The following is a 15,285-nucleotide window of genomic DNA, read 5'->3' as shown; positions in this document are numbered from 1 at the left end:
TTTCATTCCTTACTTCCTTAGAAAATTCATTTTCACTTTTATTCGTTTACTTTCACATATACATAATTATATAAACAATCCTAAGCTCAGAAAACATAAATTTCATGACTGACATTTTAAACTCACATATAAACATATATACATAAATAACACATAATCCATTTTAATTCATGAAAAACCTGATTTAATATATAAATTTCTCCCTTATCTGACTTTCAACTATACCTGTAGGATCCCCGAATTGATACCCACACGGCGTTCACATGGACCCTAAATCCAAAAATCTTAACTTAATTAAAATAAATTCCAATTAACTTAAATCTTAAGAAAAATACTTATTTACTACTTCTTAGGCTCCATACAACATTATTCGTTACGGAAAACCCAAAGCTCCATACAACATTATTCGTTACGGAAAACCCAAAATAACTCACTTACCTTGATTTTGGGATGTTTCCCAAACCTCACAACCCGACGATCAACTCCCACAGCCTTGAAGAGAATGATCCCACGAACCTCGTGGTGGTTCCGGATCGTCAAATTGGGTCAAAATCAACCCGAAATCGAATAGAGAAGGATGGAAGATCATTTTTAAAGAGAGAAAGAGGAGAGAGAGTTCGCGTAATTCATGTTGAAAATGAAGAAAAACCCCTTTTATACACAGGGCTTCGTTGACGAGACAAGTCGATTGGTCGACGAGGCGCTGTAGAGTCTTTGTCGACGAAGAGACACTTTTGTCGACGAAATTCAGAGTTCCAAATATACTCTCTCGGGATTCCTTTGTCGATGAGAAACCAAGTTCGTCGACAAGCTTAGAAGGACACTCGTCGACGAATACAGGACATACGTCGACGAGGCCTATTATTTTCTTAAAAATTTTTCCTTCCTTCCCCTTATTTTCCTTTAATCCATTTTATTCATTATATTTTCTAATTATTTTAATTCCGGGTCATTACGTTCTCCTCTCCTTAAGAAATTTCTTCCTCGAAATTTTACTATCTAATCATCCTTTTACATGACTTAAACTCATTTACTAAATACCATCATAAGAACTTAACATGCATATAATCACTTGAGTCATTTAATCATTATTCATTAAATTAAATTATCTCATACCTGCTTCTCTGGTGGCATCCTCCTCAGCTCGAAGTGTGTACAGTTGAGGCGGACCACCTCTTCCAAGTGGTATCTGCTGCTTTCCCTTGTCCTGATTCTGAGCAGTTACCATAGGCAAGGGTTCTCGCCAATCTTTCCTGTGGTGCCCTAGCTTACCGCACCTGTAGCAATTCGGAGTGTCATACCAGCATTCGCCCCTATGCCTCTTATCACACTTCGGGCATATAAAGCCCATTGCTTCTTTCCCTTTCTTCGCTGATCCCTGACTGGCCTCAGAATGAAAGCTAGATGGTGCAGGTCTCTTCTTCTGCTCTAGAGGCTTAGTGCTGCCTTGTATACTTTTCTCTAACACTGAGACCTTGTCAATTAATTCTGAAAAGCTTTGGACCCGAAACCCGACCACCAGCTCGTAGATTTTGCACTTCAGACCTTTCTCAAATTTCCTAACCTTCCTTGCTTCATTTGAGACCAGAAATGGAGCGAACCGCGACAATTCCATAAATCTAGCCGCATATTCCGCAATTGTCATGTCTCCTTGGGTCAGATTGGTGAACTCTTCAATCTTCTTCTCTCTGACAGATGAAGAAAAATACCTTTCAAAGAAAAGCTCCTTGAACCTCTCCTAGGTAAGAGCCATCTTTACGACCTTCTGATCCTCCAACAGCTTTGCAGAAAGCTACCAGTACTTTGCTTCTCCAGTCATCTTGAAAGCGGCATAGCAGACCTTCTGTTCGTCTGTGCAGTCAAGTACAGCCATGATCTCCTCTATTTCTTGTACCCAATTTTCTGTTATCACCGGATCGGGTCCTCCTGTAAAGGTTGGAGGGTTCATCCTCATAAACTCTTTTATGCTGCAGTTCTACCCTGCAGGTGGATAGTTCTGTTCTTTTGGATCCTTCTTCATTTCTACTTTAACTTGACAGACGATATCTCGCAGTACCTTAGAGGTATCTATTTCCTCCTCGCTAGAGGTCACTGAATCCTCCCTTCCTTCAGCCTCTATATTCTATTCTCTAGAATCCATCTTGAAAAATAGGACAGAGAAGAAATAAGAATTCCATATTAAAACTCCAAATAACATAATCATTAAATAAAATCCAAAATCTCCATATAAGGACCAGTCTCACAATTCAGAAGCAAAAACATCTAAGGTTTACCGTGGCTTTTTTGAGGCCGTCGACTACTTCAGAAAAATCACAAGAAATCGTCAACATAATTTCACCTCTAAATCACAAAACAAGATCCTATACTTCCCTACACCAAACCTACTTCTCAATATCTAACCTATTCATCTAGTATTCCTTATCCTAACTATTTCCTATACGCTAGTATAAATCATTTCCTAAATCCTCAAAATCCCAAAATCATTTCTCTGATACCAAAATGTAACGCACCGGACCCGGGTTTAGGGGTTCGGGGCGTTATAGAGAAAGTAAGGGAGAGAATAAAATTCTCGCTGAAATCTAATTTTTGGCTATATATAGGTAGTTGTCCACGTGTCCTTGTTGACGGGACATGTGGACTCGTCAACGAGCCAAAGAAGAGCATTCGTCGACGAAGATAATGGGTTCGTCGACAAACCCTTAATGACCTAAAATTCTCTGCTTTGGGTATCTTCTCATTGACGAGACACGTGTACTCGTCAACGAGACCAAGAAGGACGTTTGTCGATGAAGGTAATGGGTTCGTCGACGAGTCCTTGCTGATGCCCCCTTTTTAAATTTCTTTTCCCCTTCTTTTTTTCTCTCTTTCCTTCCCTTCCTTTTTTTTATTTATTATTTTCATAAATTAAATATTCCGAGTCTCTACAGTTCATACCACAGAAAATAGGAGGACGTGTGGACGAGTGTCCCTCAGCAAATGGTGTTACACTAACATGAGTCATTACGATCTTTTTGTAAAAAAACGTTTAAGTCTAAGCAACTATTCACTGATACCAAATGTTGTTTTTAGTGTAATCCCAAGCGGGGGTGAATTGGAGATTTTTAAAATTCTAGGTCAAATATTCCAGCAAAGAGTATTTCACAACCCTAATGTCAATCTAATGTTCGTATGAAATAAACAGATAGATGAATTCACAAATAATAAGTTCCAAATAAATTTAATCAAGCATGCACAAGACAGTAAAGTAGATAAAGTAAAGATGACGCCATATGTGTTATCGAGGTTCGGCAACTATGCTTACGTTCCCGCCTCTAACTCGCAAGCTCGAGGATTCAACTAAAATTCACTTATAGGTGGAGCGACACCAATTACAAAGCCTCTCTTTACTGAGCGAGGAATACCCCAGGTCAAATTTGCAGGGCTGACTCCAACCTTTACAACCTCTCCTTAAAGGAGCAAAGAAGACCTACCTCAAGGCACACATGGATTACAACAGATAATCAAATAATTTTGTGTACAATGTGTGTGCTTCTCCAATAAGTTGATATGTACAAATACAATCAATTGCACTTCAGTATGATAGGAATTATAAGCTCAATGAAGTTTATATGACTACTCTCAAGATAATGCAAATATAGCAATCAATATGTGAGAGTTATGAATGAATCTTTGAGTAAAGATATATATATATATATATATATATATATATATATATATATATATATATATGTGTGTGTGAGAGTGTTATGAAACTTGTATTGTGTTTTTAGAAAAATATTTTTTAACAAGCTAAAAATCAGAATATCTCTTATCCTTAATACGTATAAATTATTTTAAAGATATTGGCTTGTACTCTTGAGATCTTTGAGTTTACAACTTGTGATTGGTATATATATCTTTACTCAAAGATTCATTCATAACACACTATCTCTCACACACACACACACATATATATCTTTGAGTAAAGATTGGTATATATATATATACCAATCACAAGTTGTAAACTCAAAGATCTCAAGAGCACAAGCAAATATCTTAAAAATAATTTATAAGTATTAAGGATAAGAGATATTCAGATTTTTAGCATGTTAAAAAATATTTTTCTAAAAACACAATACAAACTCTTAGATCATGCAATAAGCATGTAAAGATTCATAATCCCAAAAGTGTCTTCCCAAAAGAGACTTATGAATTAAATCACAAGGGAAAACTCTAGCTTACTCTCAATAAAATCAATATCAAACAAGAATATGCAATGAGAGTGTAAGCATTTGCAAATGAGATAGATGATCTTAAAATACTCTTACCAAAGGGATTTAGCAAGAAGAATGAGTAAGAGTATGAATGTAAGCTTGTATGAATGAGGGTATGAAAAATTTACACAAATAATTTCAGAGAATTTTTGCTAATCAAGATAGCTAATCACCCTAATCTAACCAAATGAAAGGGTATATATAGTTTTTCAACAAAATATAACCGTTGGGGATATAAAAGGAATTTTAGAAAAAGTTTAGCCATGTTTAATTAAAAATTAATCCCTGATTACCACGATAAAAACTCGGCAACCTGAGAGGTTCGATCGATCGTGGGATAGTGACCAGTCGGCTGAGCCAAGGCGATTTCTGAACTTTCGTAAGTTTGATTGACCGAGGCTTAGGTTCAATTTTCCAAGCTTGAAGTTCGGTCGACTGTGGTCATTTTGAACTTACAAGTCATTCGACTGAGGAAGGTAGTATGAAGGTCGGTCGACCATGGAAGCTCAGTTCAAATTTGGGTCAGTCGATTGAGCTGTGGTCAACATTTTTACTTTGGGGCTGCCAGAGGGGTCGGTCGACCAAGGTGTTTTAAACACTCATGGTTCGATCAACCGAGGCTTGGTCAACATATTGACTTCTGTCCTGGACAGTCGATCGAGGCATTTATAATGCCAGGAGGTTAGTCAACCGAGGCACTAAAAGAAATGAAGTTTGCATCTTTGACCTAGTAAGTTTTATCCCTATTATTATGAGTATGACATTTGTAGCTTAAGGGATTCCTATGATCATTCTATGGTATTTTGAGTTTATTCATCCTATCATGCATGCAATACAATTATTATAGACCATAAATATTACAGACCAAAAATTGAATTGCAATTACAATAAAGACATTTTGTCTTCATCTCCTTTTGCTCTTCAGGTGCCAATCATGTGATATGATATTTGTGTTCCTTATGACATCCTTGCGTCCTTACCCACTGTGTGTGCTAAAAATTAACCCTATTCATAAGCTCAGTGTACGAATAAGAAATAACGTAATTTGTCATTATTAAAATAGGATTGAACTCATAAAGTTAACAAATTGTTTTTTCATTAATATGCAAAGCCTAAAATTATCATTTCCCATGTTTTCATTCCCTAATATTAGTCTCTCACATTCCAAACCTAGCATATTTGCATCTAAATTACTCGATCAGTACAATTAATTTAGTTAATTGAACTAATCAAACTGGATCGAAGCAAACCAAACCAGATTAACCTTTTAATTGAATCGATATTCGGTCGATTAATACTTTGGTTAAATAAATTTATCAATTTTAATCAATTTACATGTGATTACTATACATTATATATTAATTATTTATATACATTAAATTATTATTATTATTATTATTATATGCATAAATTACTAAATACATCATATATAAATTCTTACTATATATATAGATCATCGATTAACTCGTGTTTTGAATCAATAATCGAAAATTAATTTTTTACAACAGTAAAAATTGATCCAACTAAAATGTTTATATTAATCTAATCAAATTAACCAAATTTACTCAATTTGGTTAATTAACTTTATTTTGATCCAATTATGCTCTGGCCTTCATCATATGATCCAACGGTTGTCCCAATACCTCCCCACCCTCTTTGGTCAGCAGCTACCTTAGAATTTCCAATTGGGGAAAGCAATTTTTTTATTTTTTTTAAAGGTAAGATCAAAGATGAAGAAGCGATTAAAAGAAGCTGGGGGCTAGCTAACCGCCGGCTATGGCAGGTACAATGAATCCAGACCGAACCGCCGGCTTTAGTGGACAAGGCACGAACCTGAGTCGTAATCCTGTCCAAATTCGCTGTTTCTGTTCCACGCAACAGCTCCCTCTTCACCGTCACCATTAATAAAGCTTCCCAGCAGACCCCCCTCAAGGTTTCTTCTCCGTCATTCCAACTTCCCCACCTCTAGCTGCTGTTGTGGATCCACAGAGAGAGAGAGAGAGAGGGTGGAAATATGGTGAAGGTGAAGACGTTGTTGGAAGACCTGATAGAGAAGGCTGGAGGATGTGCTGTGGTCGACGGAGGACTCGCCACCCAGCTAGAGAAACACGGGGCCGCCATTAACGACCCTCTATGGAGCGCCCTTTGCTTGATCGAAAATCCTGACCTAATCAAACGGGTTTCTCTCTGTTCCCCCGATCTTTTATTTGTTCGTTTTTTCCCCTGAAGTTGAATTTGATTTGAATCAACAAATCTCTCTTTGATCTTAATCATATGTTGGCAAAGTCCGAGCCAGGGGGCAATACCTGATCAATGCTCAGCAATGTAGATTGAAACGAGTCGTGGAGATTTGCTGAATTTTATTTTATTTTTTTATTTTATTTTCTTTTAAATGTGCAGGTTCACATGGAATACTTGGAGGCTGGGGCAGATATACTTGTGACTTCCTCCTACCAGGTTTGTGCCTTTTTACTTCACATTCTAATTTGTAATCGAGTTAGTCTATGATTTTTTTTTTCCTGTGTTAAGGGAAACTATAATCTTTTTTTAGCATAACACCATACAAAGGTTCTGATTAAAATATATATATGGGTGACTCTGGTATGCATTGGAAAAGGATAAGCATCTTGGTTACGTTGATGATCAAGAAATTCCAAAATAGTTATTTTCAGTTGTCATTGTCCACGATGCAGAGATTTGTCAGACAAAATTACAAATATGAGGATCAGAAAATGAGCATTTGCCATGGAGCAGAAGTTATTAAGACTTAAGAAAGGTCTAGCCATCTAGGTTAACTACAATAGTTTAACGGCAATCTGTCTTTGTTGAAAAATGGTGTTTACAGCATATTTTGAGAGAGTGCGGATGGCTGAATGCAAATAACTCTGTCCAGTATCAAGGGTAATTACTTAGTCTGGCCAACAAAGTGACTGTAAAGCCAATTATGCATGGGGGTCCAGTCATTTGATTTAACCATTTTCCTTTTACGATCAGAATGAGATCTGTGATTATGTGCATGTTTTTTATTTTACCAAAGTTAGTCTTTTGTAAGGTAAAATTTGCTTACGGCGTAGATGTCACGTTGTTTTTCTCCCATGTCTTTATTTTTGCCACTTTCTGCGTACATAGGCGACTCTTCCTGGATTTCAGTCCAAGGGACTGTCCATTGAAGAAGGAGAGTTGTTACTAAAAAGGAGCGTTAAATTGGCTCTTGAAGCCCGTGATACATTCTGTGAGGTCATGAAAAAAATTCCTGAGCAAGGGTATAACCGGCCATTGGTTGCAGCCTCCATTGGAAGCTATGGAGCTTATCTTGCTAATGGTTCAGAGTACAGGTGCCACAATTATCGATAGTTTATCTGGAGCTGGTATTTAAATTGCATGTGTGATCAATAATAATGATTTTCTTGTTGGGTATATGATGTTCTATTTTGTTTTTCTCTAGTGGATTTTACGGAACAGATGTGAATTTGGATAAGCTGAAAGATTTCCATCGGCACAGATTGCAAGTTCTTGTAGAAGCTGGTCCAGATATGCTGGCATTTGAGACCATTCCGAATAAGCTTGAAACTCAGGTTTGCTCCTTCAGTAACTTTGATGAAATGTAAATAGCAGATCCAAGATTCATCATATAGAACATCTGGACACGGCAAGGTGTTATATAAGTCAATTTCTTGTTTTGGTATTCCCTCTGTCTCTGGTGTTCTGCAGTAAAAAGTGTTTTTTTTTTTTTTCTGTGGACACAATAGCCTCATTAGGTGCTGCTGCTCTCCATGCTTTATCATCTTCCAAAACCAATGTGATGTCTTTTCTTGTCATTTGCAATACAATGCCTTCTTATTTTGTTTTGTTATTTTTGTTCTGATGCCATCCATTTATCTTCAGTTATAAAAGATTTTTGAAATAACTGTAAGTGGCAAAAGAGTGAAGGTTTCTCCCCCATCCGTTGCGGCATTTCTTTCATGCTCAATAGCTTTTTTTGGTAGACATTGTCTTGTTCACTTCCTTTTCTGCTTGCTGCGAGTAGAGTTAATGTTGAGACTGTTTTTAAGAACTATGAGGCGATAATAGATTCAACAAAATATATATCTCTGTGTCCTTTTATAATGTTCCAAGAGATTCCAATCATGTGATAGTGGAGGTCTAGTAGAAACTTCAATGGAGAACAACTTTGCAATAGTCATCATAGCATGCCCATATCATTTGGTCATTTGAGGAATGTTTAATCCTTCTCATGAAATTTATATGCAGGACTAACAGTGCCTACTGAGTGTAAGTTAGATGAATATACACATAGTTTGGGTGGCGTGGAGGCAACAATTTGAGTATGAATGTTGTTGCTAGTGTCAGTTTTAACACCCCCCCCCCCCCCCTTTTTTTTGTGTAACCCACGCATAGTTCCCTCAGCCCCCCAAAAAAAATTTTAAAATTAAAAAAGTGCTGCATCAATGATCTGGGATAAATTCAAGAAATTTAACAGGAGGGATGGTGCTAGTTTGCTGTCTTCTTTGGGCAAATGTCCAATTAATCTTGACAAACAAATTGCACATTGAGCATTGGCAATCATTCAAATCAATTCTGCCAAGAATTTGTTCCTTACACACCCTTAGTAATTTCACAATTTGTGCCCTTCTGATCACGAGAAGAGAAATTTCTGTTTTCTTGTTCTGTATACATGTGCTTAAGTTTGTCTTTTCTGGTGCACTATCTATATTTTCCTTTATCTATTTATTTGTTAAATATTTATATATCCTATCCACTTTTGTGGGTTTATTGCATGTGCATCCATGTGGCTGGCATTACCATATTATTGAGATCTGAATCCATAATGATCAAAATAGGAGAAACTACCTCTTCATTTCTGATCTTTAGAATCACTGTGGCATAGCTCCACAATGGAAAACTTGTGTTACGTAAAACATTTGTTTCATAAATATTCCATTGGATGTAGACTTGTATCCAAGCATGCGCATCACATTTATGCAATCTAATTTTTAATTCAAGCTTACAAAATGTTGGTATCTATAAAAACTAAGTGCAGGCCTGTGTTGAGTTGCTTGAAGAAGAAAATGTCCAGATTCCATCTTGGATATGCTTCAGTTGTGTAGATGGTGTGAATACCCCCTCAGGGGAGAGCTTTAGGGAGTGCCTTGATATAATAAACAAGAGCAGAAGAGTGTGCGCAGTTGGAATAAACTGTGCTCCACCCCATTTTATTGAAAGCCTCATTGCCAAGTTTACTGAGGTAATTTAATGCAGGGGCTTGAACATTCAAAATTTTGGCATACCATATCTATGTGTGAGATCAAATAATCAAAGGGAAAGCATTTCTGTTTCTCTTTTGCCCTTATTACACATCCTTCATATGAATTCCCCCTGTTTGCTGATTTGAAAGCAAAAAACTTTTTCCATTTCTAGTTGACAGAAAAGGCCATAGTTGTGTACCCCAATAGTGGCGAAGTGTGGGATGGCAGAGCCAAGAGATGGCTGGTGAGTCAAGATATGATACCTCCCCCCCTTCCCCCTCTCTCATGCACCCACGCGAACACATGAATACAAAATGAGATATTTAGCCTGCTGATTGTTTCTGCATTATATTTTTTGGATTGGCAGCCATCAAAGTGCTTCGGTGATAGCAACTTTGAGTTGTTTGCCACAAGATGGCGAGATTCAGGAGCTAAACTCATTGGAGGCTGTTGTCGGACGACACCCTCAACCATTGCATCCATTTCGAAGGTTCTAAAAGGAAGGCCCTAAGCTTTCACCTTTTTGAGCACTACCAATAGCTCACCGATTTCTCATTCGTTTCTTTCCCCGTTATAGAAGATTTTGGGTGGTGGTGTATTGGTTCAAGAAAATGAAATAATACATTGGTTCCCATTTTCCTGCTTCGTCCTATTGCTTCTGCTTTCTATTGTGTGTGTGTGTGTGAGAGAGAGAGAGAGAGAGAGTTACAAAATAACCTCAAAATAATAATTAAATATCAAAATAAACCCCAAAACTAGTAAAATATCAAAAAACAACCCTAAAATAACTGAAATTCTTAATACATCAAATTGCCTAAACAAAGGAAATCCCAAAGTTCTAAATCTCTAGTAGATTATATTTTGCAAATATGAATTTGCTTTCAGATCTCTCTCTCTCTATGTTTAACTCTTCCTCTCAATCTCTCGTTCCTGAGTTTACTCTTCCTCTTCTCTGCTTTTCCCATTACTTCTCGTCGTATCCTTTTCTTTCTTTGCCCTATTTCTGCTCACTAATTTGTCAATATTTCCGTCTTTATCTCTTTCCCTTTTGTCATCCAATATTAATTGCTAACACTAATTGGTATTAGATTCTAACTTCAATCCACCAACCATTCACTACCGTCGTTGAGCAAAACCCTTAAAAAGCAAAACACTACTCCTTTCTCAAATCCTCCAAATATGCAGAGACCTTTTTCTTCGAGGATTGGAGAAGAACTTGTTGCTAGGAAACACAAAATCAACGAATGACAAAAGATGCCTCGGAAAATTCCAAAAAAAATGTTGCTAATTTGAAATCTAAAGAGAGTTCCGGCAACAACAATAGAAAAACAAAAAGACAAATTAAATGTACAACTGCTTCGGGAAAAGGTCAAGTCATTTAAATAATACATATCACTTGATTTTCCATTAGATTTGCTTATTAATGTAATTTCTTGTTTGGAGGACTTAATGCTTTATCAAGAGACATTGGAGCTTTCTATGCTTGCAAATGACTTCACTATACCAATTACCGATTCTTCAATTCAAACTGTTACGTCATTGTCATCAGCGTCGCCACATTTAAATCTTTATATAGAATCGAGCTTTCAAGTGATGAGTCTTGAGTTTGGGGACCTATTTGCTACTCCCCAATGGTGATTGAGGATGTGACACAATTCATGATTGTTCATTTTTCATTTATATGCGACCACGAAATCTTAAATTTAGAAATAATTAAAAATTACAAAATAACTTTAAAGTAAATTTTTTAAAAATAATTCCAAGATAATTAAATATCAAATGAAATCCTAAAATAACTAAAATATTTTATAAAAAAAAAAACCTTAAATTAAGTATTAAAATACTCTCAAATGAACTCTGAATAAACAATGAAGATACTAGTGTTGCCCCTCTTGTGTTCTAGTCAAGACAATTTTTATAGCTTAGAAGCAGAGATTTGTGATGGTCCTCTTGGTTGCCTCCTTCACCAATTTCATGGATGTGATTTTAAAGATTCCTAAACCAATTTAGTTACTAGCTACCTTAAAACCAAATCCTTTCTTGCGATTTCAAGATATTAGGAACGAAATACAGGTGCTCTTCACAATTAGGATTCATTGAAAGGTTTTTACTATGGAACATCTTGATTCTTCTACATATTGCCTCTTAGAATTTGCAAGGAGATTTTTTTCCTTCATATGCTAAAGAAAGAGGAATTCTTGTGGGCCTTGAGGTCGTTGAGGGTGCTCTATGATGAAAGCCATAGCTTTGATGCGATGGATTGGGAGGGGAGGGGTTGTTTCAAGGAGGATGGGTTGGCATAATTTTGCGATCAAATGGGAGGTGCAGATTCCTGTGCCTAGAGGTCTTCAAAGGAGGTGGAGGCAAAATTTACTTATTCCCAAGGGTGATTTGAGTGGTGGTGTTTCCTTGCAGTCATCCTGGACCTATTAATTGGGCGTAAACTAGGTGTTAGAAACAAAAACCTTAGTTCACATTCTATAGAGTGTGGATCCGTAGGAATACTTCAATCTCAAGTTTAGGGAGATAAGGCACACATCTTTTCCATTGGCTCTAAAAATCGCAATCTTTCACCAACATTGTCAAAGAACCTTCAGCAATTGGGAGGAGGATCTTCGGGAGGGTTGAATAGCCATAGTAGCAAAAATTAAGAGATGTTTCTTTTCTCATGTATTGATCTTTCAAATCCTACTGGCAAAGGGAATCTTCTTTCAAAATTTAAACTATTCAATGAGCTTCAAGGACCTGGGAGAGTAAGGTCAAGTAGGTGTAGAATTTTCAAAATGGGTCAAGTAGGTTGGTACATAAATGGGTCGTGAAAGCTAAAAATCCTAGCCCACTCTAGGAGGTGGTCTCGAGCCCTTCTTGGAAAAATGGGATGGGCTTCGAAGCATGTTCCATGAAAAAATTTCAAGCCCTTCCAATTAAGAAGAGTCTGGCTATTTCAATGGTGTGGGGGTGGGGAGGATTTAGCTGGGTCTTCTATCTAGATTTTAGAAGTTGTTAAGAAAGGGAGTGGACTAATCAATCAGGGCTTAAAACCTTTGCAATAGACGGAAGCATGATCCTTCATTGAAGAAATTTAGTATCATATCTTGGAGGAAAACAACTTCCCTATAAGCAACCCCTTCTCTCCTTTATGTTTTGATCTTTAAGGAGGAGCAAGGGGCTTTAATAAAGAGAATTAAAGAACTTATTTCTTCACTTGGAATATGAATTGAGCAACTCATGTGCATATAAGAAGGGCCTGTTGATCAATAAATTAAGAGCCGAATTTGAACTTGAAGGGAAGAATGGTATTTAACAGTAATAAAGGGAAGGTTCCAAAACTAAAGTTGAGGAGTTGTTTGGGTGGGAGATGATCTCTTAAAGGAAACACAGAACCTTGGGAAAGATTGTCCTATTTTGAGATCTGAAACTGCACTAGTAGGTGAAGATGATACTAAAGACAATTTGAAAAAAAAAAAAAAAAATGAAAGTCTTTGTTCCTTTTCTTTAAGCATATTATTAATCTAGTGGACATCTTGGGCATTCTTCTATTGAGAGGGATAACAATGAAGTGACAAATGTCTCACTAGAGGATCCAAGTACTTCTAAGTCTAGAAAAGGGTATCCTTCGCTTCCCTATTAAGTTAATTCTTCCTTCTAATGTTCTATACCAAAAGGAGGGTCCTTCTAGGGGAGTTGCTTCTAGGTTTAGCTTGGGGGGGAATGGGAAGGACTATAGAGATCGGCAAAAACTCCTAACAGGGACTTGATTTTGAAACTAGTGGATTCGACAAGTGTTGAGGTGAGGGTGAGTTCGAGTCCTAGAAAGTATGAGAGGAAGAAGAAAAAGGTGCAAAAGAAATTAAAAACTCTAGTTTGTTCTATTAATTATGGGGGTGGTAAATGAGTTAAGAGTATTAAGATTATTAGCTAGAATGTAGAGGCTTAAGGGATTTTAGGAAGAGGAGTTTGACTATGGAGGTTTGACTAGACAACACTCATTAGATATTGTGGACTTGAGCTTGTACATGGAAGGGTTGTTAGGAGTATATGATGGATTGGGTCTTCTTGTTGGAAAAATAAATATGAAAATATGACGTGAAAAATAAACTTTAGAAAACTTATCGATTTAGACATGTGTAACACTTTTTTTAGGAAATATTTTTCCCCTCCAATATGATTCAGAAGGTTTATTAGCATCTACACCCAGGATACAATAATCTTTCTGATCGATGTGTGCTTACTAATTGGGAGACTATAACAACTTGGTTAACCCAAACACATCGTAACAATGACCACAAGAATTATCATTCGATTAACAAACAAAGGATTTTCAAAGAGAAGAATTTTGGGGGGAAGAAGAAAATCGTAGCAAATCACATTCTTAAAACATAACCTTGAGACACACACACACACAAATAACAATTATAAAATGGTCAACAATGGCCAAAAAACGATCATAAAATATTTAGTAACAATGGTCACAGAATGATACAAAAAAAAACATCAAAAAATAGTCACAAAAATGGTTCACAACAATGGCCAAAATCGTTTTATAATGATTAATAAAAGTACTTATGTAGAGACCCGAAAAATATAAGAATAAAAGAAATTTGAAAAAGGAGGATTGTTGGTTTGGTGAAGACCAAACCGTTGACGGTTTTCTTTTTACCGCGGGCCGATAACAGGTAAAACAGTGAAAAGGGATGGGTTAAAGCCCAAACCGTCAACGATTTTGTGAACAGTACAGAAAATCGTCGACGGTTTTCTCTGCAGTGAGGATTATAAGGGATCCCGCAAGTTTCATTCTTTTTAACAAATAAAATTCTCTCTCTTTTTTGGAACCCTACGGTTCTCTCCCCCTTCTTTCTTCGATTCCGGCTTCTTCTTAGCCCGAATCAACGATCAAGAACCATTATAAGGATCTAGGAAGGATTCTTTGCAACTTAGCCGGAGCAAATTTTCAATCTGAAGCACCACTCCAAAACTGAGCTAAGGGTATTAAACATTAGTCTTAATTGTTAAATTGGAGTATCACGTGAGACATGCATGATAAATATCTTCTGGAGGTTGAGTTGATTTATTTGGGAAAATAAAAATTTCAGGGTTGTGAGTTTTGAACACCGCAGGTGTGGGAGTTGGGATTTAGCGAGTCTCTTAGTAAGTCAGGTAAGGGGAATAAATTATAACAGTATTTTCTAAAATTACTGAATGAATAAATATGTGAAAAAGGAAAATATGTTATATTACCTGCGAATATTATGACATGAATATTAGATGAAATTATGTGGCATATGATTTATACTGAGAATATGTTGAAACTGGGTTGTGTAATGTGCACGGAGAATAACGAAAATATAATAAAAACATATATGGAAATGTTTTCTGCGGTAATGAATATAAGAGAAACCCAGTGATGCTTATATTCTGAACTGTAAAGATATGAGAATTGTTTTATTGAGAAATATTAAAAGGTGATATTTACTAATGAGTATCTTCTGAGAAATGATGACATAAGAAATATAGAAAGACTTAACTGAGAAATGTTGAATAACATGGAAGCAAATTTATATGCATTATTATGAGATGAAATGTGTGTTGAAATGATAAAAATATCATTTGATATGATAGGATGAAATATGAATGGTGAAATTAAAAATGTTGAAATGTGAATACTAAAATGTAAATATGAGAATGTGAATATTGTAACGTGAATACTGCAATATGAATGTGAAATATGAATACTGAAATTGTGAATATAGAAATGTGGGAAATTGCAATGTGAATATTGCAATTTT

The 15,285-nt window shown here is 36.3% G+C and overlaps 1 protein-coding gene across 1 annotated transcript; it reads left to right on the top strand.

Moving 5' to 3' along the window:
• The first annotated feature begins 5,902 nt into the window (after nucleotides 1–5,902).
• LOC131154581 (homocysteine S-methyltransferase 1) lies at nucleotides 5,903–10,144 on the top strand. Its single transcript, XM_058107450.1, has 7 exons — nucleotides 5,903–6,432; nucleotides 6,654–6,710; nucleotides 7,383–7,588; nucleotides 7,699–7,828; nucleotides 9,295–9,498; nucleotides 9,672–9,743; nucleotides 9,867–10,144. The coding sequence occupies exons 1-7, from the start codon at nucleotides 6,268–6,270 to the stop codon at nucleotides 10,008–10,010; spliced, it is 978 nt and encodes a 325-aa protein (XP_057963433.1). The 5' UTR covers nucleotides 5,903–6,267; the 3' UTR covers nucleotides 10,011–10,144.
• Nucleotides 10,145–15,285: the final 5,141 nt, after the last annotated feature.

This window comes from Malania oleifera, chromosome 4, assembly GCF_029873635.1.
Source record: "Malania oleifera isolate guangnan ecotype guangnan chromosome 4, ASM2987363v1, whole genome shotgun sequence".
Taxonomy (NCBI): Eukaryota; Viridiplantae; Streptophyta; class Magnoliopsida; order Santalales; family Ximeniaceae; genus Malania; species Malania oleifera.
The sequence above is the reverse complement of the archived record's forward strand: the minus strand, read 5'-3'. Positions and strand labels throughout refer to the sequence as shown.